Consider the following 22,482-nt stretch of genomic DNA (forward strand, 5'->3'; position numbering starts at 1 on the left):
TCTGACTTCTGTTTCTGGATGATGGAGTGGCCATATCTGAAGTCTTCTGACTTCTGTTTCTGGATGATGGAGTGGCCATATCTGAAGTCTTGACTTCTGTTTCTGGATGATGGAGTGGCCATATCTGAAGTCTTCTGACTTCTGTTTCTGGATGATGGAGTGGCCATATCTGAAGTCTTGACTTCTGTTTCTGGATGATGGAGTGGCCATATCTGAAGTCTTCTGACTTCTGTTTCTGGATGATGGAGTGGCCATATCTGAAGTCTTCTGACTTCTGTTTCTGGATGATGGAGTGGCCATATCTGCATATTTAATTGTTGGGCTCTCAAACTAGTGAAACCATTTGTCAGTTTTAGTTAGCAGGAACTGACATGTGCTCCAGCACTTTGTTGGTGGATAAGTTGTATGAATGGAACTTGAAGCAAGATAACTTGAAAAAAGTTTCCTTTCTCAGAAGCTAACAGATGCAATTGCACCTGGAACGTTCAAAACATTCTTTAAGGGAGATGTAGATGTACACTGTAAAAAACAGAACTTAAAATTGCTCACCTTACTATGATTTTTAGTTTAGCTGAGCCAAAAATAATTAATTGCACCATAAACTATAACAAAGTAATTGGATCAGCTTACTTTATTGAGTTTCTTGTTAAAAGTTGATCTGACCATACAACCTGCATTGTCAAAACATACAAATTGTAGTTGAACCCTAGTTAAGGCCAGGCGAACTCCTCTGCGCATGCTCAATTTGACTCCTTAGTTGAGAACGGGGCGGGGTTTGCGATTTCTACCAGAATTTGACTCCGGAAAACTTAAAATGGATTTCACCTGCAGCAAGCAGCGACCTACGCTACTCTGAACTGAATATTAACGTCCAAATGTGTTTTGTCATTTGTCTTATATGACCCAACTTCAGTTAGCTATTCTTAGTATTGAATTTAGAGATTTATGTACATGTGAAATACACACCAGTCAAGTTTTGTATTTAATAATACGAGACATTTCCCGTATCTGACGTAATCGCGTATCGCGTAATTTGCATAATCGGTTATTTGCATATAGCTGCAATCGAGGCTGTAGGAGAGACGAAAACATCTTTGGAGTGGCAAAAAGTGAAGAAAAAACACCCCAAACATGTTTTGAACTACAAATGTGACTAAACCCGCGAGTTTTCAATTGTTATTTTTTTAAAAGCATTCATGTGCCGCGCCAAACAGAATTCTGTCACTAGCCTCGCGAGAACTGCCACCTCAGTAGTCTGGGTAGCAGTTCTCGCGAGGCTAGTGACAGAATTCTGATGGTAGAGGTGGGTAAGGGAGATGTAGATGGAGGTAGATGGTTAACAGTCACACTCCAAACTCCACTATTGTGAAGACGAAAGAGCTGTCGGAGGACACCAGAAACTGAATTGTAGACCTGCACCGGGCTGGGAAGACTGAATCTGCAATATGCAAGCAGCTTGGTGTGAAGAAATCTACTGTGGGAGCAATAATCAGAAAATGGAAGACCTACAAGACCACTACTAATCTCCCTCGATCTGGGGCTCCACGCAAGATCTCAGCCCGTGGGGTCAAAATGATCAAAAGAACAGTGAGGAAAAATCCCAGAACCACAAGGGGGGATCTAGTGAATGACCTGCAGAAAGCTGGCACCAATGTTACAAAGGCTACCATCAGCAACACACTACGACGCCAGGGACTCAGATCTTGCAGTGCCAGACGTGTCCCCCTGCTTAAGCCAGTCCATATCCAGGCACGTCTGAAGTTTGCTAGAGAGCATTTGGATGTTCCAGAAGAGTATTGGGAGAATGTCATATGGTCAGATGAAACCAAAGTAGAACTATTTGGTAAAAACACAACTCGTCGTGTTTGGAGGACAGTGAATGCTGACTTGCATCCAAAGAACACCATACCAACTGTGAAGCATGGGGGTGGCAACATCATGCTTTGGGGCTGTTTCTCTGCAAAGGGACCAGGACGACTGGTCCGTGTACATGAAAGAATGAATGGGGCCATGTATTGTGAGATTTTGGGTGCAAACCTCCTTCCATCAGCAAGGGCAATGAAGATGAAACGTGGCTGGGTCTTTCAGCATGACAATGATCCCAAGCACACTGCCAGGGCAACAAAGGAGTGGCTTCGTAAGAAACATTTCAAAGTCCTGGAGTGGCCTAGCCAGTCTCCCGATCTCAACCCCATCGAAAACCTTTGGAGGGAGTCTGTGTTGCCCGCCGACAGCCCCAAAACATCACTGCTCTAGAGGAGATCTGCATGGAGGAATGGGCCAACATACCAGCAACAGTGTGTGCCAACCTTGTGAAGACTTACAGAAAACGTTTGACCTCTGTCATTGCCAACAGAGGATATACAACAAAGTATTGAGATGAACTTTTGTTATTGACCAAATACTTATTTTCCACCATTATTTCCAAATAAATTCTTTAAAAGTCAGACAAAATGATTTTCTCAATTTTTTTTTTCACATTTTGTCTCTCATAGTTGAGGTCTACCTATGATGTCAATTACCGGCCTCTCTCATCTTTGTAAGTGGGAGAACTTGCACGATTGGTGACTGACTAAATACTTATTTTCCCCACTGTATCTATGTACAATTACATTCAATAGCAACCAAGCCAAAATGGGGCAAACCAGAATCGTTATTAGAATCAAACGGGTACACATGAACCCAATCAAATTACGAAACACCCACACAAAATGCAACTTAATGTCTATCACTCTCTCTCATCAATCTCCCGATCCACTTCCTCCAACCGGCTCTGTGCAGTCTTTATCCGATGTTGGGGTTACACATCACGTCCTATCCACCAATTGATGGGGAATCCAGAGGCAAATGCAAGGCGAAGGAATTAGGGAAGAGAAGGTGTGGCGGAATCCCGAAGACGACATCGGAGCCAAAGGAAAGACATCAGGTCTCCTGAAGAACCCAATTGATCCCAGAGGCATGGGCCAACAAGGGGTAGTGCTGTGGCTTGACCTTACCAATGCATATGGGTCGATACCACATAAGCTGGTGGAACTGGCCCTGTGTAGACCACATCCCAGAGAAGATACGGAACCTCATACTTGACTATTATAAGAACTTTAGCTTGAGGGTGTCCCCTGGAACCTCAAAATCAGAGTGACATCGGCTGGAGAAGGGTATCATCACCGGCTGCTCAATCTGTGTCCCTTTTTGCGTTGGCTATGAACATGCTTGTGAAGTCAGCGGAAGTGAAGTGCAGAGGTCCACTGTACAGATCTGGTACCAGACAACCCCCAATTAGAGCATTTATGGATGATCTCAAGGTAACTACATCAGTGCCAGGATGCAGGTGGCTTATCCGAGCTATGACATGGGCAAGGATGAGCTTCAAGCCTGCAAAGTCCAGGTCCATGAGGAAGGGAAAAGTAACTGACTGGTTCCTATTCACCCTGGGAGACACCCAGATTCCAACAGTGTGAGAAAAGCCAGTGAAGAGCCTGGGCAAGCTCTTCACTGGGGACCTGAAGGACACCACTGCACACTAAGGTGCCAGCGATGACCTCAAGGTGTGGCTTGTGGCTGTGGACAAGTCTGGGCTCCCTGGAAAGTTTAAGGCCTGGATCTATCAACATGACATCCTCCCTTGTCTCCTCTGACCACTGCTAGTTTTTCAAGTCCCGATTACCATTGTGGAGAGCTTTGAGCAGAAGATCAGCCAGTTCCGATGTAAGCGGCTGGGCCTGGGCCATACTTTGCAAGGCTCAAATGACTGAATCCAGGTATATGTGTGTGTGTGTGTGTGTGTGTGTGTGTGTGTGTGTGTGTGTGTGTGTGTGTGTGTGTGTGTGTGTGTGCGCGCCCATGGAATTGGGAACAGGTATGAGATCAATATTGAGGCGAGGAGGATCTGGTAAACTGGGTTGTGAAATCCTGGGTAATGGAGAGCTTTGATGCATGACAGTGTGAAATATTATTTAATTTATTGAGAGATTATCATTCTGGGGCAGTGTGCTCACATATTTAGTAAGTTGAGTGCAGAGTTTATGCTGTAAGGTCTAGACTCTCGGCTATGCTTAAGTACATCTGTGCAGTAAAATTAATTTATTTTTGAAAAGTATTTTAAGTGATTTGTTTGGCTAACTGGAATCCCATTGATTGCATATCGGTAATTAATTTCATCACTATCTCATATACTTGATAACTGAAGTTTAAGAGATCCATTTAATCTGAAGGGTTATTTTTGCAAAGTTACTTTGAGTTTTTGTTCTGAAACTGAATTTTCGATAACTTTTTTACCATGGAGAACAGTTTATTTTGTACATTTTGTGATGGCCTCCACTCATTGAGTATTTCTTACAGTCAATAATAGCAGCAGAGTTACTTTTGGGAATGTTAAGCTACAGGTTGCGTACTGATAGCCTAACTGCCGAGAATCATATGTACAGAATCATATGTACCCTGTTTCCCAGAAGGCAAAAAAAGACCAGGAATGGTTGTAACATGGGGAGAGTTGTAACACCATCAGTTCCACCCATCACGGATAAGATGATCAATCCAGTGTTTACCCAGTTCCTCCCTGATCCCACATGGTGAAAATCAAGGCTGGAAACACACACATGTAGATTCCATAGAGAAAAAACTGATTTTGAGGTGAGAAAGTAAATTTGAATCAAGACTATATTTTGTTTAGTACTTATACTATTGCAGATAAAACCATATGAATTATATTACATTAAACTGTAGTTGCTCAGGTAAATTTTGATGCATTTTTCCCCTGTTAATTTCAAATCACCTTGCTAATACAGTTAGTTAAACAATGGCTGACAGGGGTGGGGTGGGTTGTAACACAGCTTTATAGCCATCACTTTACATACAACTAAGAAAACTTTCTTGATTTTTAATCATTTTAAAGAAAGACTGACAGAGGTGTGCCTGCAAATGTTTTTTAAAAAGCATCTGATGAGGTCACAAGGAAGGGCAAGTCAGTCAGATCATTTGCAAAGGCACATGGTATGTGCCATGTAACACACACACACACACACTGACATTGTTTATTATTTGACCTACACGTTCTTTACACAAGTACATTGAATTAGTGTTCATTAAGCATACATATTGTCAAATAAGTTTGTTCTAGTACACTAATTTACACACACACACACACACACACACACACACACACACACATACACTGAATAAAACAAAGTGGTTATGTGGTCAGTCACAGAGAGAGAGACATTGTTCTGGATTGTTATTTTATTTAAAAAACTATTTTTGAAGCATTTTGCATGGTGTGGCCTGTTTTTGCTTCTTTTGTCTAATTGTTACAACTTACCCCAGCATGTGTTACAACCTACCCCGGTAGTGGGGTAGGTTGTAACAAGGGAACACCATGTAATCATTCAGACCTGGCTCAAAGGACCATGTTTTAGATGCCTGACTGAACAGTATGGTTTAACACAGTGAGGAACATCACAGAGTGAAAACATGGAGACAGGACGTGGGATGGATGAGATAGCGATAAATGGTAGAGGTGGATGAAGATATAGACGGTGATGGAAGAATGGATGTGGATTCAGATGGATAGTTGATAAACACTAGAGCAACCATATTCATCTTTTACATACAGTATAAAGTCTTTAACAACATTATGAAAAGAAATGGAGGGATAGTTACATAACACGACTAAACAGATTTATCATCTTGTAACTCTGCTATACAGTCACCACATGGCAGGAGACCAAGACATCCTGTTCTTCTTCATTATAATCCCTACTACCTGCCAGAGGGACTGGATCTTATTCAAGGATTTCTAAGTGTGACTGAAAATGACAACTGTCAATATAGTTCCCGATCAAAAGTTAAGCAAAGTCTGATATGTCTTTAATAACCTTTTTATGAAAGAGTGATCACAGTGTTGCTGTAATACTTTGTACTTTGTATGTTCATGTAGATTGTGCATATTTATCATGGGTTTATCTTTTGCTTAATATTTCAAGCCCAAAACAATAATTAAACATGTTTCGTGATGTCACATGGAAACTATCCAATAGTGTATCCAAGAAATAATCGTATTCTGGTATTGATGCGTTGAAAGGAACTTTTTGAGATCGAAGCAAATTGACCCTCTACATCTAGAGAGCATCAATGCCGTAATTAGTTCCCTTCCTCTTCAGCTGTCAGAGAGAAAAGCTTCATTCATTCATGTGACGCTGGGTCAGTCTGACCTGCCTCCACAAACGTCTCTTCAGATGATGGATAGGAGAGGCCCTGGAGCCAAAACAAAGGTGAATTAAAGCCCCCAAAAATAACGAGAAAGAGAAATCAGTCCCATCATGTCTGGGTGAGCTAGCTGCACATACTGCATTTCCCTGTTTCATCTTGCTTTCTGTGGTAGAGGATTGCTTCTGCTTAACACGTTCATCAGTCTTCTATTGTTCCGAGCTGGATGAATGAGACAAAATGTGCAGGATTTTCAATGGCCCTTCAAAACTAAAGCAAGGGTGGTATCCAAGCAACGAGCAAAGTAAAAAGGCTTACAAAACTTCTCTCCAACACATTTTTTTCCCAACCTGAAGAGACGTGATCTAAAATCGATCAGCTTTAAAATGAGGAGCACACACAAACTTCAGCCGCACTCAGCTAATGGACGCTAGTTAAGGACGGGCTCCTGGTGAAGATATCAAATTATACTGAGAACTACTTCCAAGGTTCCAGGTAATTATAGCTCAACCACAAAGGATGTTTAATTCCCTCACCCTAGTTTTCAAATCTTTCTATAATTTAAGTTTCACATGCTTTTCTTTTACATTTGATGGGCTGAATTAAATTACTGAAGACAAGACTTGAACTAACAAAGACAGATATGTTGTCATTGTTTTAAGCTCAGCCAAAACCACTTAAGCTTACTTACCGTATTTATATTTAAAAAAAGTAGCTCATAGTTTTTTTGTGTTTTGTGTGTTTGGTTTGTTTCAAGATGGTTCATGTTTCTCCATTCAAGTCACTCCCCAGTTTTTCTACATACAACTACAGGTAGAGAAGATCAAAATTTGGTCATTTTGATAAAATCTGGTTTTATTTTAAACACAGCATCAAATCCAATATACAAATTTGATGGCTAGCTACCAAATCTTTTCAAATTCCTCTTGTTTTTAAGGACCACACCATCCAGTGTCAAGGAATAATATTTCAATATAAGATGGAATAATAAGAATAGCGAAGAAATTCAGGATTTCAGAGCACTCGGACGGAGCCAGAAAATCTAACTGACACAGTAAGCACAATGGAGGGGATAGCCTTGCAGGTCACGGCAGCATTTCTGCTGATCCTACTCCTCATTTCACTTGCAGCCAGCAACAGAAAAGACAAATCCACTGTACCGGGTGAGTTATAACCTGTCTAATGACCATACATTATATAAGAAAATAAATCATGGAATTATCGAGAAATATTTAGATGAGATTCTGTCACTGAGATCTCTAGCTGTGATGAGGACCGGGCATGTTGCATTATTGATCAGCGAATGTTCCAGAGAGACCTATATTAAGCACAGAATCAGTGTGTCACATATAGCACTAAAGTAAGGCTACATGACCTTCTACCAGGCCCCTGTAGGCTGCTGGGTCTTGGCCCAACTCTGAGCTATTCAAGATTTCTGTGGACTGGTATTGGAACAGCTTGCAATTACTACAATGAGAGATATGGCGGTATGGTTCGGGTTTGGATTCAAGGAGAGGAGACACTTATTCTCAGCAAGTGAGTTGCCTAAAACGGATATTCCTGTCTGATGCCTCATGTATATTCATATACTGTATAGCTGCATTTAGTCCACTTGTACATTTGTGCATTCATTAAATAGCAGTATTTCAATATCAATCTCAAGCCTGAGCATTTCGCCCAGAACATCCCGACAGACTTGTGGAACTGTGTTTCAGAGCATCTGCAGTGTATCAGGTTCTGAAGAGCAGTAACTACATTGCCAGGTTCGCCAGTAAGAAGGGACTGCGATGTATTGGCATGGATGAGCAGGGCATTGTCTTCAACAGCAATGTATTGCTTTGGAAAAAAGTACGCACATACTTTGCCAAAGGTACTTTTATCTGACCCCAGATAAATGCTTTGACAAATCTTTCTGTATTGTTAATACATTAGTTGTCACTTAATAATTACTACACATTATTAGTTAGTCATTATTAGGTTTTAAACATTTTAAGGAGATGAAACAGTAAAAACTAAAAAAAAGATCCTGGTCCAGAGTCCTGGTGTGAATGCACCTCCCACATCTGTGTGTCTGTATGTATGTGTATCGTCGGAGCAGCCTTAAGCGGACCTGGTCTGCAGAAGACCGTGGAGGTGTGTGTCAGTGCCACCACCAAGCACCTCAGTGTCCTGAGTGAGCTCACAGACTCCTCCGGCCATGTGGACGTTCTGAACCTGCTCCGCTGTATTGTGGTGGACATCTCCAACAGACTCTTCCTCCGTATCCCCCTGAATGGTCAGCCTACAAACACTGTCAGCTGCAAAACATGGCCAGTACTTTTAATGGGAATCTGTTTCTTGGAATAAGGCGAACAATACGAAACATTTCAATTGGAGCTGATTAACAACACCTGTTTTTAAACACTAGTTAGAGAGGTGTTTGACACCTGTGTTTTATAGCATGACTAAGAGAGTGTTCAGCTAGCCCTATGTTTTAAAATCTGACCTAAATCACTACAGTTTGAGAGAGTTCAGCTGTGTTTTAAAACAACTGGGCCCATTTTTTAAAGCTTATAAGTAGAACTGATCCAAAACTTCATCTAACCTGAGTAATTTTACTTCACTGTCTCCTATTTTTCCAGAGAAAGACCTGCTATTGAAAATCCACAAATACTTCGACACCTGGCAAACAGTCCTCATCCAGCCTGATGTTTTCTTTAGACTGGGCTGGATGTGTAATAAACATCAACACGCCGCGTTAGTGCTCCACGACATGTAGGCCAGGTAATACCAACTCTTTTTGTGTATTTGAACCAGAGCTGCTCTCTTCTAGCAAGGAACTACAAGATGAGATGGGGAACTTGGTGGAGGAAAAGCGCAAAACCATCAACGCCATGGAGAAACTGGATGAGACTGACTTTGCAACAGAGTTGATATTTGCGCAGGTGCGTTCGTGCCCTGACCACCAAATAGACAGCACAGTTACGAAGGGTACGCTGAACAGGATGCAGCCGTGTGCTCGTCTCCTTCAGAACCATGGGGAGCTGTCGGTGGATGACGTGCGGCAGTGCGTGCTGGAGATGGTGATCGCCGCCCCGGACACGCTGTCTCTCAGTCTCTTCTTCATGTTGGTGCTGCTGAAACAACACCCAGGAGTGGAGCAGCGTCTAGTGCAGGAGATGCAGGCTCTCCTAGGTAACCCTCTGGGTTCATGGTGGCTTTTGAAGCCGTTAAGCTCCAGGAAGTGATGCCAGTGATTAGGCTCTTTTGCTCGTGGAGTAAGAGGTGCTTTTCCACGATCATATCTTAGAGCAAACCTGGCTGTGCTTTCAGGTGAGCGGGAGCTGGAGAATGATGACCTGCAGAAGTTAAGTGTGATGGAGAGCTTTATAAAGGAGTCTCTACGCTTCCATCCTGTGGTGGATTTTATTATGAGGAGAGCACTAGAAGATGACTGCATTGAGGGCTACAAGGTGCCCAAAGGGACAAACATCATTCTGAACATTGGCCGCATGCACAAGACGGAGTTCTTCCCTAAACCCGATGAATTCAACTTGGAGAACTTTGATATCAATGTAAGTAGTACATAGCGCACATTCTTGTGGATACATACAAACAGTAGAGCACAAAGACAAAGCAAATTTCATGTTAAACTCTTTTTAAAATATTTTCATTAATGAAAATTAAGAGAAAATATACAAAATTTAGAAAGCATCTATAAATTACATCTTTAAAAAAGCAGGCATGCACTTACAACAGAGTTAGTCGCTAGGCTTCAGAAAGAACCGAAGGGTGTATATATTTGTACATTACCCAGTAAATATATGCACATCCCATTCCCAGCAGAGCAGTGTTGAGTAGAGCAGTGTTGAGTTCTGTGCCGAATAGTCGTGTTGAGTAGGGCTGTGTTGAATGCCGTAGTCATGTTGAGTAGGGCTGTGTTGAGTGCCGTAGTCATGTTGAGTGGTCATGTTGAGCAGGGCTGTGTTGAGTGCTGTAATCATGTTGAGTGGTCATGTTGAGCAGGGCTGTGTTGAGTGCCGTAGTCATGTTGAGTGGTCATGTTGAGCAGGGCTGTGTTGAGTGCCGTAGTCATGTTGAGTGGTCATGTTGAGTTTCCTTCCTCACAGGTGCCGAGTCGCTTCTTCCAGCCGTTTGGCTGTGGGCCAAGAGCATGTGTAGGAAAACACATCGCCATGGTGATGATGAAGGCCATCCTCGTGACGCTGTTGTCACGGTACACGGTGTGTCCTCGGCCCGGCTGCACTGTCAGCACCATCAGGCAAACCAACAATCTCTCACAGCAGCCAGTGGAGGAGGAGTCCAAGGACCTGGCCATGCGCTTCATACCCCGCACCCACGCCAACCAGCCCTGATACCCCGCACCCACGCCAGACATACCCCTCACCCACGCCAGACATACCCCTCACCCACGCCAGATATACCCCGCACCCACGCCAGCCAGCCCTTATACCCCACACCCACGCCAGACATACCCCGCACCCACGCCAGCCAGCCCTTATACCCCACACCCACGCCAGACATACCCCGCACCCACGCCAGACATATCCCTCACCCATGCCGGCCAGCCGATACCCCGCACCCACGTCGGCCAGCCCTGATACCCCGCACCCACACCTGCCAGCCCTGATACCCCGCACCCACGCCGGCCAGCCCTGATACCCCGCACCCACACCTGCCAGCCCTGATACACCACACCCACACCTGCCAGCCCTGATACCCCGCACCCACACCTGCCAGCCCTGATACCCCGCACCCACACCTGCCAGCCCTGATACCCCGCACCCACACCTATGTCAATTCTCCTGGCATAACAATGGATAAAACTGTGCACCTCCTCTGGCGCCGGCCACGTTGTTGCAGTCACACCACAGCACAACAACCTCAACTGAGAGCAGTTTTCTTTTTTGCTGTTGCTTAACATGTCCTTTCACACCTTTCTTTTGGATTTGAAACAAAGATAAATATGAACAACTGGACAGTCTGGAAACGAATCGATTGAATTGTAAAAATGCAACAATATGTAAAAAAGGCACAATGACACACTGAACCAGTTAATGCTTATTTTAAATGATTGCAGAGTGCTGTAGTACACACTCCCTGGTGCAGTACTGTCATTCCATAATACAGTAGATGTGTTTACATTCAGACTGTACTACACTCCGTTAGGCTATAAACTGTTGTACTACTTCATATGAACTCCACTATATCGTTCAACAGGTAACAAATCACTGTATTGCTTCCTGGTGCATAGGCCAAAGTAACATGTTTTTATTGACTTGTCTGTATGTGTAGTGATTAATCAAACATTTCTTTTTAATGGAAGAGAGAATTTTTCTAACAAATATGTCTAAAAATAAAAAGCAAACCAGACGTGGGGTGAACTCAATGTGTGCCGTCAGTGATATTAAAATAACACAAATGATGAAAGTAGAAGGTAAACCAAAAACAAAGAAAAAAGCTTTAAAATATTAAAAATAATAAATATATTAAATGTTCATTTATAGTAAGACAACACTATAGTGCAGGGATTTAATTAAATCCTAACAATGTGAATATATAAAGCTCAGAGAGCTCACACACATATTGCTTTACAGTCTGTCAGTGTTTCAGAGAAGAAACCCAATATCTGCTTCACACACACATGCTTCTTTCAGCTCTTCTTGGCTGAGCGTGGATGATAACACACTGCGGTGGGCTGGATGGTCCAAAGTGCTCCAGAAGCTCAGTGTTCTTGCAGAGCTCTCTGGCAGTGGTAGAGGAGGCAGTCGGGGAAACTGGACAGTGAGGAACGCAGCCACACAGCAAGAGAGGCACCATGTACACGGCAGTGCATCAGACAGGGGGCGCCGTGGAGCAACCGACAAGCCACAATACCCTCTGAACCTGCAGATTACAGCAAATGTTAAAAAAGTTAAAATTGTGATTTAAAGTTGCACAAACATTTACAGTATGTATGAAGGTGATGTATTCATTAACCACAGCTGTTTAAAACTGTACAACACTGTACTGACGGTTCTTACCGATAATGTCTACTATGTGCAGCTGGAGGCGGTCCTTCAGGACATTGAGCGTGGCTGTGAGAGGCTCGCCAACATCTGTCACCAGTCTCAGGTTCTGCTTCACATCATGAGAGCAGGACAACCACAGTTTCCCATAATCCTCAGTGTTCAGCACCAGGGGCCTGTAGGCAGCGCATATTTTCAAATTTATCAGATGCCAATGAGACAGATACACTAAATATTCGCTCACCCATCCAAATTATCGAAATCAGATGTTCCAATCACTTCCATGGCCACAGACATAAAAATAAGCAACTTTGTGAAAGAATGAGTCGCTCTCAGAAGCTCAGTGAATTCCAATGTGGAACTGTGATAGGATGCTACCTGTGCAACTTTATGTATTATAAGAAATGGAAGTGATTGGGAACAACAGCAACTCAGCCATGAAATGGTAGACTATGTAAACTGACGGAGCGGGGTCAGTGGATGCTGAAGCGCATAGTGTGAAGAGGTCGCCAACTTTCTGTAGAGTCAATCACTACAGACATCCAAACTTCATGTGGCCTTCAGATTAGCTCAAGAACAGTGTGCAGAGAGCTTCATGGAATGGGTTTCCATGGTTGAGCAGCTGCATCCAAGCCATACATCACCAAGTGCAATGCAAAGCATCAGATGCAGTGGTGTAAAGCACGCTGCCACTGGGCTCTAGAGCAGTGGAGGCACGTTCTCTGGAGTGACGAATCACGCTTCTCCATCTGGCAATCTGATGGACGAGTGTGGGTTTGACGGTTGCCAGGAGAACGGTACTTGTCTGACTGCATTGTGCCAAGTGTAAAGTTTGGTGGATGGGAGAGTATGGTGTGGGGTTGTTTTTCAGGAGCTGTGCTTGGCCCCTTAGTTCCAATGAAAGGAACTTTGAATGCATCAGCATACCAAGACATTTTGGACAATTCCATGCTCCCAACATTGTGGCAACAGTTTGGAGCTGGCCCCTTCCTCTTCCAACATGACACACACAATAATGTTCCGAGATTTGGATGTTGCGTACTGACAATCACGCTGTCTCATCCAAATACCCCCCGCTCCAATTTTATTTGTTGATAGTGGCACACTCATTGACTAGACACGTTAAAGTTGGCACCCCGTTCTATAGGATCAAGATCTCGGGACTGTGAAGGCCAGCGAAGCAAGAAAAACTCGGTTCTGGAACCAATCCATGACTATAAGACCCACGTGGTATGCTGCATTGTCCTAATAGAAGTGTCCTTCTGCCATTGGGTAAACATCTGCCATGAAGGGATGAACTTGGTTGGCTACAATGCTTAGCTAATCTCTACTGTTCAAACATCCATGTATCAGAGGACCCGGTGTGTGCCAAGAAAGCATTCCCCAAATCACTACTCCACCTCCACCAGCCTGAACTGACATAAAGGGCTCGTTCATTCATGTTGCTTGCACCAAACCCTCCGACCAGATGATGTTTCTCCACTGCCGAGTGATCAAACGTTTGTGCTCTTTGGACAGAGATGCCACTTGAACTGGTCGGCCTCTGTTGTAGCCCGTGTTCTCTGAGGAGCGATGAACTGGGAGAGTAGACACACCAGTTGGAGCGCTGGCGTTGGGCTGCTATCTTCTCGACTGTTCCCCACAACCATCTGACGTGCTCCTCAGACCCACTTTAATCATCGAGCCGTTTTCTCCGTAGGAGAACACCCACCCCTAAGACTGCCCTGCCCTCGTACGACTTTTGTGTTCTTCCCGCTCTGTTGCAAGACAAGCCTAAGTCAAGCCCTCATGAACGACATTCAAATGAACAATTCTGTCGCCCACTTTGACAGTAGAACAGAGTAACACAAAGTCCACAAAGTAACGTCCTGCTAATGGCATGCACGATAATCAGTGCATAGGCTGAAAATAATCAATGATCAGAATCATTTTGTAATAAGTATCCCCAGGACTGCAGTTGTCATACCTGATGAAGTCAGCTGTGGAGAGCTTGCCAGAGAAGGGCAGGGTTTGTGTGGGTCCAAGCTGCGTTTGGTAGGACACCGTGCCACTGAAGGGGACATGAGTGTGAGGACTCTCCATGAGGAGAGTGTATCGGCACACAGATGAAGTCCTGCCGGCCACACACTCCATCACGTTTCCTCTTAGGCTGGCCGTCTGGGAGGAAGTCAAAACAGGTGAAAGGTTAAAGTTGCATTCAGCAAGGACTTTCATGGTTTTCTGAGATGTTGTCAGTTTGGTGGGTGCAGTCATAGGTCTGGATGAGCCAACTGAGCACTGCCATCTTTTGTGTGCTTTGTAACAAAACACAAGTGAATCAATCACACCATCTCAAAACTTGAGGAACGCTGAAATACGAAGAATGCTGAAATATTAAAAAATGCTGAAATATGACCACTATTAGGGGGTTTTCTTTTTTGCTACATGTAATTTTTTGCCACATCTAGCTTGATTTAAGCACACATCTGCAAAATGCTCAGTTGCTACATTTCAGTCAGTCAGGTGATTATTAGTGGTTCCTTCCTGTCCAATTAGCAGGTGACCCACAGTCTACCTCCGACATCCCAGCATACCTGCAGCTCCTCACAGCTGAGCTCAAGGGCCACGTTGCGCAGCTCCGTCTCCGTGGCGTTGGAGAGGAACAGGACCAGCAGCAAAGCGTCGTCCCTGAACACACGGCAGCAAGACACGCGCAGGTGGGGGTCAGAGGTCAAGCTTATTATTTCGGAGTGAGGCAGGTCTTGTAGTTCAGAGGGCAACTGAAGAACCTCGGAAGCGCAGGAGGTAGGAGGCAGGTGTTTGCTACAGTTCTGAGGGGGCACCATGGCTCCTTCTGCAAGGGCACTGGGTCTCACTTTCACCATGTCACCTCCTAAAACTTGAGACGCTCGTTTCTCCGCTCTTGCGACGCCGTTGGCCGTGAGGTAGGGCTGCTTGGCTTCACGGCTGGCGCTGGCTGTGGTAGGCTGAGGGGCATGGTGTGAGCTCTGTATGGGCGTGGCTGGCTCCTCCTCTAGCAGACCACCGTACAAGAAGCTGTCTGCTGTGCTGTGAGAGGAGTTAGAGGACCTCTCACTGGCGCCTGATGATGATGATGATGATGACGACGAAGCATCGTTTGGGCGGGGCTTCCGTCTGAAGCGGGGAGCCGCAGCCTCCGTTTTTCCCAACTGACGAGAGCCGCAATAACAGAGTGTCAAGAAACGACACCCAACCAGGATGTGTAGTAACGTCACAGCTAGATGTTGTTTCAAACACTAAAATAAATATACAGTTATTTACAACAAACTCACCAAACATGCAGAGTTCTGAGATCCAAGGCCAACAAATAGAGACGAAGCCAGCTGCTGTTTCTCCATGTTGAGCTGTGGAGGCTCAGGCTCTGGTTCTGGCTTTGGCTGCGAGGCATCGTTGGCCCCCTGCTGGTGGGAGGACTGAACTGCATTGCTAGGCTCCTCTACTGTGGCCGGTGTTTGTGAAGGATCTCTCTGAGGCAGGTATCCCTCTTTCCCCCACACTCTCTTCACCCCGTCCAACACGAGTGTGTCTGTGCTGCAAACACACACAGCTCCACTCACAACCACATAGAGGTCTGCACGAACACTACACACCCCGCAGTCATAAAGCTGTAGGGCATAACCACGCTAAACATTCCCCCAGAGTGATACCGAGCCCGGCTAAGCCATGATCACGTCTGCGTCTCCGCTAGCGCACTCCTACCCTGCTCTGTGGGACGGCTCCGTGCTGCCGACAGAGAGGCCGGAGCTGGTGGACAGCAGGGTGGGAGACTGTCTGTCTGCCGGGGAGCAGGGCGACAGGCCCACGGGGAGAGACAGCGCGTAGGGCTCCGACGTCAGGGCTAAGCACAGACACGGGGAGAGGAAGACATGAAGGACTGCACCCACTCTTATAGCACTGCTGCTCACACACAGCATGGCATCATCCTGTCAATAACACCTCTATTATAATTACTGTCATTAATAATAATGATGATGACTGATTATAATATTAATTATTATTAAATAGTAAATTATAAATAATACACAAACACAAATCAGTAAAAGATGAACACAGTATGAATGTAACATGATAAAGGATGTAACACACAGCAGGTGAAGCTGTGGGGGGAGGAGGATTGCCATGTATGCCATGTACACACTAGTGCCTGCAGTGAGCACCATGCACAGCACTATAAAAGACACTCAACAGAGATCAGAATCACTTAACTGTACATGAGCTCTTCAAAACAAACTTAAATAACTACTAAAGTTGTAAAGAGGGCAAATAGTGTGTCCTCTTGTTCTTTTGCCCAGGATCACTGGGTCAGTCTGTAGAAGGTACGAGGGCTTTCGTGGCGGTACCTTTCTGCTGAAGCAGCTCCTCCTGTCTCTGGTGGGGGGGTTTATACGGAGCGGCTCCTGCTGCAAGAGCATCTGACACGAAGCCATCCAGGAAGGAGAGCGAGGAGTCCACCTGTGGCACACAAACACCCCGCCCCCAGTCAGAGAGAGAGAGAGAGAGAGAGAGAGAGAGAGAGAGAGAGAGAGAGAGAGAGAGAGAGAGAGAGAGAGAGAGAGAGAGAGAGAGAGAGAGAGAGAGAGAGAGACACCCCGCCCCCAGTCAGAGAGAGAGAGAGAGAGAGAGAGAGAGAGAGAGAGAGAGAGAGACACCCCGCCCCCAGTCAGAGAGAGAGAGAGAGAGAGAGAGAGAGAGAGAGAGAGAGAGAGAGAGAGAGAGAGAGAGAGAGAGAGAGACACCCCGCCCCCAGTCAGAGAGAGAGAGAGAGAGAGAGAGAGAGAGAGAGAGAGACACCCCGCCCCCCAGTCAGAGAGAGAGAGAGAGAGAGAGAGAGAGAGAGAGAGAGAGAGAGAGAGAGAGAGAGAGAGAGAGAGAGAGAGAGAGAGCAAACAACCAGCAGCCCTTCCTACAGGGGCCCGAACGCTACACACACTTGTCCTTGGCAAACAGCACACGGGCGGGGTGCCTGTTCCGGGTCTCTACCTCCAGGCTGTGGCTGGGAGCCGGCTGGGGCAGCACCCGGGCGTGGAGGCTCCGGTCCTGGACCAGGTGGCGCAGCTCGTGGGCCTGTTGGCGGAGCACCGTGTCCAGGGAGGAGGAGAGGCTCTCGGCCAGGGCCAGCGCCACATCCGCCTGCCCGGGGCCCCGGCACAGCTTGGTGAGGGCAGACAGCACCCAGCTGCGGGTCTCCGCGCTCACTCCTCTCTGATCCAGGAGCTTCCTCAGGGGCCCGATGACCTCCTCCTGGTCCAGGCCTTCACTCAAACAGGAGTACTCCCCCAGAACCTGAGGAGAGAGACACACAGACAACCCTGTCAGACCAGACAACCAGGCCCTCAAACACTACAGCACACACTGAGTTTGTCATTGTCCAGCTGAAGTGTGTGTGTGTGTGTGTGTATGTGTGTGTACCCACCCAGCTTATGACCTGTAGGAAGCGCTGGGGAAGGTTTGAGCAGTCACCATTTAACAGAGTCAGATAGGAGTCCACTGCATACACCTTCAGCTGCCTGTCATCTGCCTCATTCTGGGAGCCTGACACACACACACACACACACACACACACACACACACACACACACACACACACACACACACACAGTGAATAAAACCCAGCAGACAGAAGCTCCTCATATGGGGACTGGTACTACGCTGTAGTCTTACCCTCCGCAAGCAGCCTGAGGAAGTTGCTGGGAATGTCTGGTGGCATGAGGTCTCCACCAAGACCAAACACCACCGTCATGGTCTGGATGAACCACTGGTTGTCTGGGGCATATGTACAGGGCATTTTATAGGAACGCAACAATATGACACCACACAAGTCCACTTACAGCATCATATATCATATTGATTATTAGAAAATAATCCCAGTTGTACATAATCCCCTCTTTTAGTGGATTTAAATATATAAAATACATGATCTTAGAAAAAAATGATTTGTCCTGAAATAGAAGGAAACATCTAGCATCAATTAAAAAGATATTTTTCAGCGAGCTCTGCCACTTTCCCCACAAGATCAATGATGGTGTAGTCATCATCACAGAGGCGCAGGAAGCCCAAGATCTTCTCCACAATCACAGTGACATTCTGAGCATTAGTGATCCGGAAGAGCAGTTCTAGAGTCTGAGAAACAGACAGACAGACACACAGGCAGACAGACAGGCAGACAGACACAGACAGACAGGCAGAATGACCTGACAGGTAATAAAATCCAAACTGCATCCGAGCAGTCTCAGACAAATGAGAAGCTAGTGAGTTATAGAACGTCTGCATAAAGCCCTTGTCACGAAAGAGGTGGGACAGCCAGGTCAGAGGTCACGCTCGCCTCCCTCACCTCTCTCTTGATGAGGAGATCTGAGTGGTCCAAACATTCTAGAATCGTCATCTGGTGCTGCAGAGCCAGACTGGCGTCGTGCTGAACCACATACGTCAGAGCTTTCAAACCTACAGCGCACAGGCGGAGGGAAAGGAACTACGGTTCAGGTGCAGCTGTGGACCAAGAGTGGACGGAGCTCATAGGAACCAGCGCTGGCTGGAGAGCGTGGAGAAGATGCCCTTACCCAGGTACTTCAGGTTGATCTTCGGAGACAGCACAAAGTTCCCGATGCATTTCGCGGCTTTCTCCAGCAGCTCAGCTTTGGGGTGTATTGTGTAAATAGCCTTGACACACTCGTACAGAATAGCTGAAGAGGTTACATGCCGTCAGAACCACGTGGCCGTAAAATAATAACTACATTTGGTGCAGTGGGCACCTACCATATGTAATATTGTGGTTCATTTCTGCTCTCCGCAGAGATTCATCCAAGACGTCATACATCATCTCGCTGGTACTACAAACAAAGAGAGCATCTGATCAATCCCAGCAGCAACCAATGAAGAGCTCTCATGAGCATTATGCTGGCAGGGCTGTAGTGTGGTGCAGTGCTGTGGTGCAGGGCTGTGGTGTGGTGCAGGGTTGTGGTGTGGTGCAGGGTTGTGGTGTGGTGTGGTGCAGGGTTGTGGTGTGGTGTGGTGCAGGGTTGTGGTGTGGTGTGGTGCAGGGTTGTGGTGTGGTGTGGTGTGGTACAGGACTGTGATGTGGTGCAGGGCTGTGGTGTGGTGTGGTGCAGGGCTGTGGTGCAGTGCATGGCTGTGGTGTGGTGTGGTGCAGGACTGTGGTGTGGTGCAGGGTTGTGGTGTGGTGTGGTGCAGGGTTGTGGTGTGGTGGTGTGGTGTGGTACAGGACTGTGGTGTGGTGCAGGGTTGTGGTGTGGTGCAGGGCTGTGATGTGGTGTGGTGTGGTGCAGGACTGTGGTGTGGTGCAGGGCTGTGATGTGGTGTGGTGCAGTGCATGGCTGTGGTGTGGTGTGGTGCAGGGTTGTGGTGCAGTGCATGGCTGTGGTGTGGTGTGGTGCAGGACTGTGGTGTGGTGCAGGGTTGTGGTGTGGTGTGGTGCAGGGTTGTGGTGTGGTGTGGTGTGGTACAGGACTGTGATGTGGTGCAGGGCTGTGGTGTGGTGTGGTGCAGGGCTGTGGTGCAGTGCATGGCTGTGGTGTGGTGTGGTGCAGGACTGTGGTGTGGTGCAGGGTTGTGGTGTGGTGTGGTGCAGGGTTGTGGTGTGGTGGTGTGGTGTGGTGTGGTACAGGACTGTGGTGTGGTGCAGGGTTGTGGTGTGGTGCAGGGCTGTGATGTGGTGTGGTGTGGTGCTACCTCTGGTCCTCCCTCCCCAGCAGGGAGAGGATACGTAGCAGCCGCATCTGCAGCCAAGGAGCCGGAACACTGTGGTAGTTAAAGTCCAGTGGCAGTTTCCCTCCCACCACCTGCCTCAGGATGGTCACAAAGCTGCCCGCCAGGTCTTTGTAGCTGGCCGGACTCTCCTGATAATGGGACACGGACAGACAGTCACTCTGACTGTGCCTGACCAGACACAGAAGATGATGGGGTGGATTAAAGGGGTCAAAACTGCAACACCTGATATACAGAGGACTTTCAGAAAGAGCTGTGTGATAAATGCATGAGGTGAAAGCTTCAAGCTCAGATCCTCAGTACTTCCAGTGACAGCTAGAAATGTACGATTCCTGAAGTGAAAAGTAATGTCTCTTGTTGTTTGGGTGCCAATATATCACATTTAAAAACAAACAAGAAAAAGCAAATGTTGAGAGGAAACTGAAATGACTGAAATTAACCTGTATCATCTGTAGGTAGATGTGTAAGGATGATGTCATGACTCCCGGATCTTTGTCACACAGGGCTTTCCGGAACTTGCCATGAATGTGTTGAACTTGATTCGGTGCTATCAGGTAGAACTTGTACAAAGCAAGCACGGCTTTCCGCCTTATTATTTCCCTATAGCAGAGCGGATTGCATAGGTTACATGAAACAAAAATACAAAATTAAATGATCAAGGGAACGTCCAGCAATAGAACTGACCCTCTATGAATATGCATCAAACTTACTTTGGATGTGACAGCTTCTCCTCTACCAGTGGTAGAACAGCTGGTATCATATCCTTTGGAAATATTTGACTAACAACAGTCAGAGCCATGCAAACCTCAATGAGATTGGTGCTTTGAAGATCCTGTAAATGATATATTTGCTGTCTGAAGTGTTTTTACATAGACTCAGACATGAACAGATTTGCAATAAATGTAGATTAACACACATACCTTCAATACTGTATTAACTAGCAGCAACAGCAGTTCATGATTCTCATTAAGGAAAAGTGACACTGCTAAGTAACCTGGGACCAAATAGAAATAAGTTCATAATGATAGTTACAGCATTATAGATTAGTTAATAGATATAGTTTTAACACTACAGAAATAGGTATAGTATTCTAGCCTTGTTATAACACCAAGTGGGTGCACACACCAGCTCTCTTCTCCAGTACTGTGCCTTGTTGTGCCAGTTTGATGGCATGGATGTAGGCAAAGTTGGCTTCGTATCCAAGCATCTCACAGTACATGGCTCTTACCATGAGTTCCCTCATCTGTTTCTGAAAATGCAGTTATATTGTGCTGTGTTAGTGCCTCAGAGCAGGAAAAGACAATCACCAGGAAATGACTAGTGCAACAATTGTGCACTAAGGTATAGCAATGTAATCCCCAGACTAGAGTGCATAAAATGCTCACCATTGTCGTATGAGGTGATGACACCTGATCTTTGATGGCGGAAAGTTCTTTCTTAATAAGCTTCTCCTCTTCCTAAAATACAAGAATAGTGTGGAACTGAAGTATCTATCTCTCTTGCCAAAGGAGTAAGTCAGCACATTGCCAATGCCAACACAATGCCACAGTCTGCCTGCTCACAGGAAAGGGGAAAGCATCGTAAGTTAAAAATAGTGGCATGGTATGATGTGTGTAGAGACATACTCACATGTTTCGAGGTCAGTTCAGTGATATTTCTGATTAACTGTCCTAATTTTGAGGTAGATGAAAGTTTGCCGGCCCCTGCTTGAGAGTCCAGCGATAGTAGACTCGGCAGAGCTGTGAGTGTCTTCTCTACTACATCACTCATTGCAGCTCAAAAAGGCACAAATTAAAAATAACAGACACTTTCTAAGAGAGAAACTACAGAACCGCCTTCAAAAAACGTATAAACTGAAAGCTGACACTGCAGAACGGGTAATGTTTACAGCATAGCTGCTGTTAAAAACAGCCATTGCTTCACAGGAAGACTTTCACTTCCTCTTCTGTCTCTCCCTCTGTGTTATTATGAGCACAATTATTAGTACCGCCACCTACTGGCTGATCGCAAACATGCAGCGCAGGTCAAGCGTGATGAAGAGCGATACGAGCACGAACAAGACTGATTAAATCACATCTCATACCTGTTAGACGTGTATTGGACGTTTTCTGATGAGCCATGCAGTGTTTTGTGTCAATACATGCTATTTTATAACTTATTTACGTGCACACTTTTAAGATTTTTATCACCACCAATTAAAACTCCATTATAATCAGTCCATTTTATCGGCTCAAGAAAACAATAAAAACCAAAGCCTTATTTTTCATCGAAATAGTCAAAGTATTCTCGCTGTGATTCTGTTCAATATCTTTGAGTTGGTCATAAATCCGAATTGCTGTAAGGACAGATTGTGGAAATGTATGGAGAGGATATCGAGCGCAAAAGTAAGAGTTTATGTTTACACTTTTCCATTAAGAATTAATTGTGCATAATTATTAATTAAGCAATATGACGCACTGAATATGTGTCAAACCCAAACGGAACGACGACACCATGTTTAAAGTGACCTATGTCATTCATGCACTCCAGC

General features: G+C 45.7%; 2 protein-coding genes across 4 annotated transcripts; one reads left to right on the forward strand and one right to left on the reverse strand.

Moving 5' to 3' along the window:
* Positions 1 to 6,550: 6,550 nt before the first annotated feature.
* On the forward strand, positions 6,551 to 11,590 carry cyp19a1b (cytochrome P450, family 19, subfamily A, polypeptide 1b). 2 transcript variants are annotated; one of them, XM_076990882.1, is made up of 11 exons: positions 6,552 to 6,696; positions 6,959 to 7,014; positions 7,139 to 7,364; positions 7,587 to 7,737; positions 7,917 to 8,071; positions 8,300 to 8,476; positions 8,823 to 8,937; positions 9,014 to 9,125; positions 9,213 to 9,375; positions 9,514 to 9,755; positions 10,311 to 11,590. In XM_076990882.1, exons 3-11 carry the CDS (start codon positions 7,265 to 7,267, stop codon positions 10,554 to 10,556), a joined length of 1,461 nt encoding a protein of 486 aa, XP_076846997.1. In that variant the 5' UTR covers positions 6,552 to 6,696; positions 6,959 to 7,014; positions 7,139 to 7,264; the 3' UTR covers positions 10,557 to 11,590. The 2 variants fall into 2 exon arrangements, with proteins under 2 accessions (XP_076846998.1, XP_076846997.1); XM_076990883.1 differs by lacking the exon at positions 8,823 to 8,937 and having other exon boundaries at positions 6,551 to 6,696; positions 8,998 to 9,125.
* On the reverse strand, positions 11,449 to 21,889 carry ap4e1 (adaptor related protein complex 4 subunit epsilon 1). Of its 2 annotated transcripts, none has more exons than XM_076990880.1 (21): positions 21,582 to 21,889; positions 21,338 to 21,409; positions 21,078 to 21,201; positions 20,873 to 20,946; positions 20,663 to 20,784; positions 20,393 to 20,552; positions 19,917 to 20,083; positions 18,984 to 19,057; positions 18,788 to 18,910; positions 18,562 to 18,671; positions 18,207 to 18,350; positions 17,892 to 18,000; positions 17,644 to 17,762; positions 17,211 to 17,513; positions 16,571 to 16,682; positions 15,930 to 16,068; positions 15,503 to 15,761; positions 14,783 to 15,379; positions 14,176 to 14,366; positions 12,225 to 12,385; positions 11,449 to 12,087 (listed from the first exon to the last, which is right to left on the reverse strand). In XM_076990880.1, the coding sequence occupies exons 1-21, from the start codon at positions 21,720 to 21,722 to the stop codon at positions 11,927 to 11,929; spliced, it is 3,462 nt and encodes a 1,153-aa protein (XP_076846995.1). In that variant the 5' UTR covers positions 21,723 to 21,889; the 3' UTR covers positions 11,449 to 11,926. The 2 variants fall into 2 exon arrangements, with proteins under 2 accessions (XP_076846995.1, XP_076846996.1); XM_076990881.1 differs by having other exon boundaries at positions 21,338 to 21,506; positions 21,582 to 21,720.
* Positions 21,890 to 22,482: the final 593 nt, after the last annotated feature.

This window comes from Brachyhypopomus gauderio, unplaced genomic scaffold, assembly GCF_052324685.1.
Source record: "Brachyhypopomus gauderio isolate BG-103 unplaced genomic scaffold, BGAUD_0.2 sc79, whole genome shotgun sequence".
Lineage (NCBI taxonomy): Eukaryota > Metazoa > Chordata > Actinopteri > Gymnotiformes > Hypopomidae > Brachyhypopomus > Brachyhypopomus gauderio.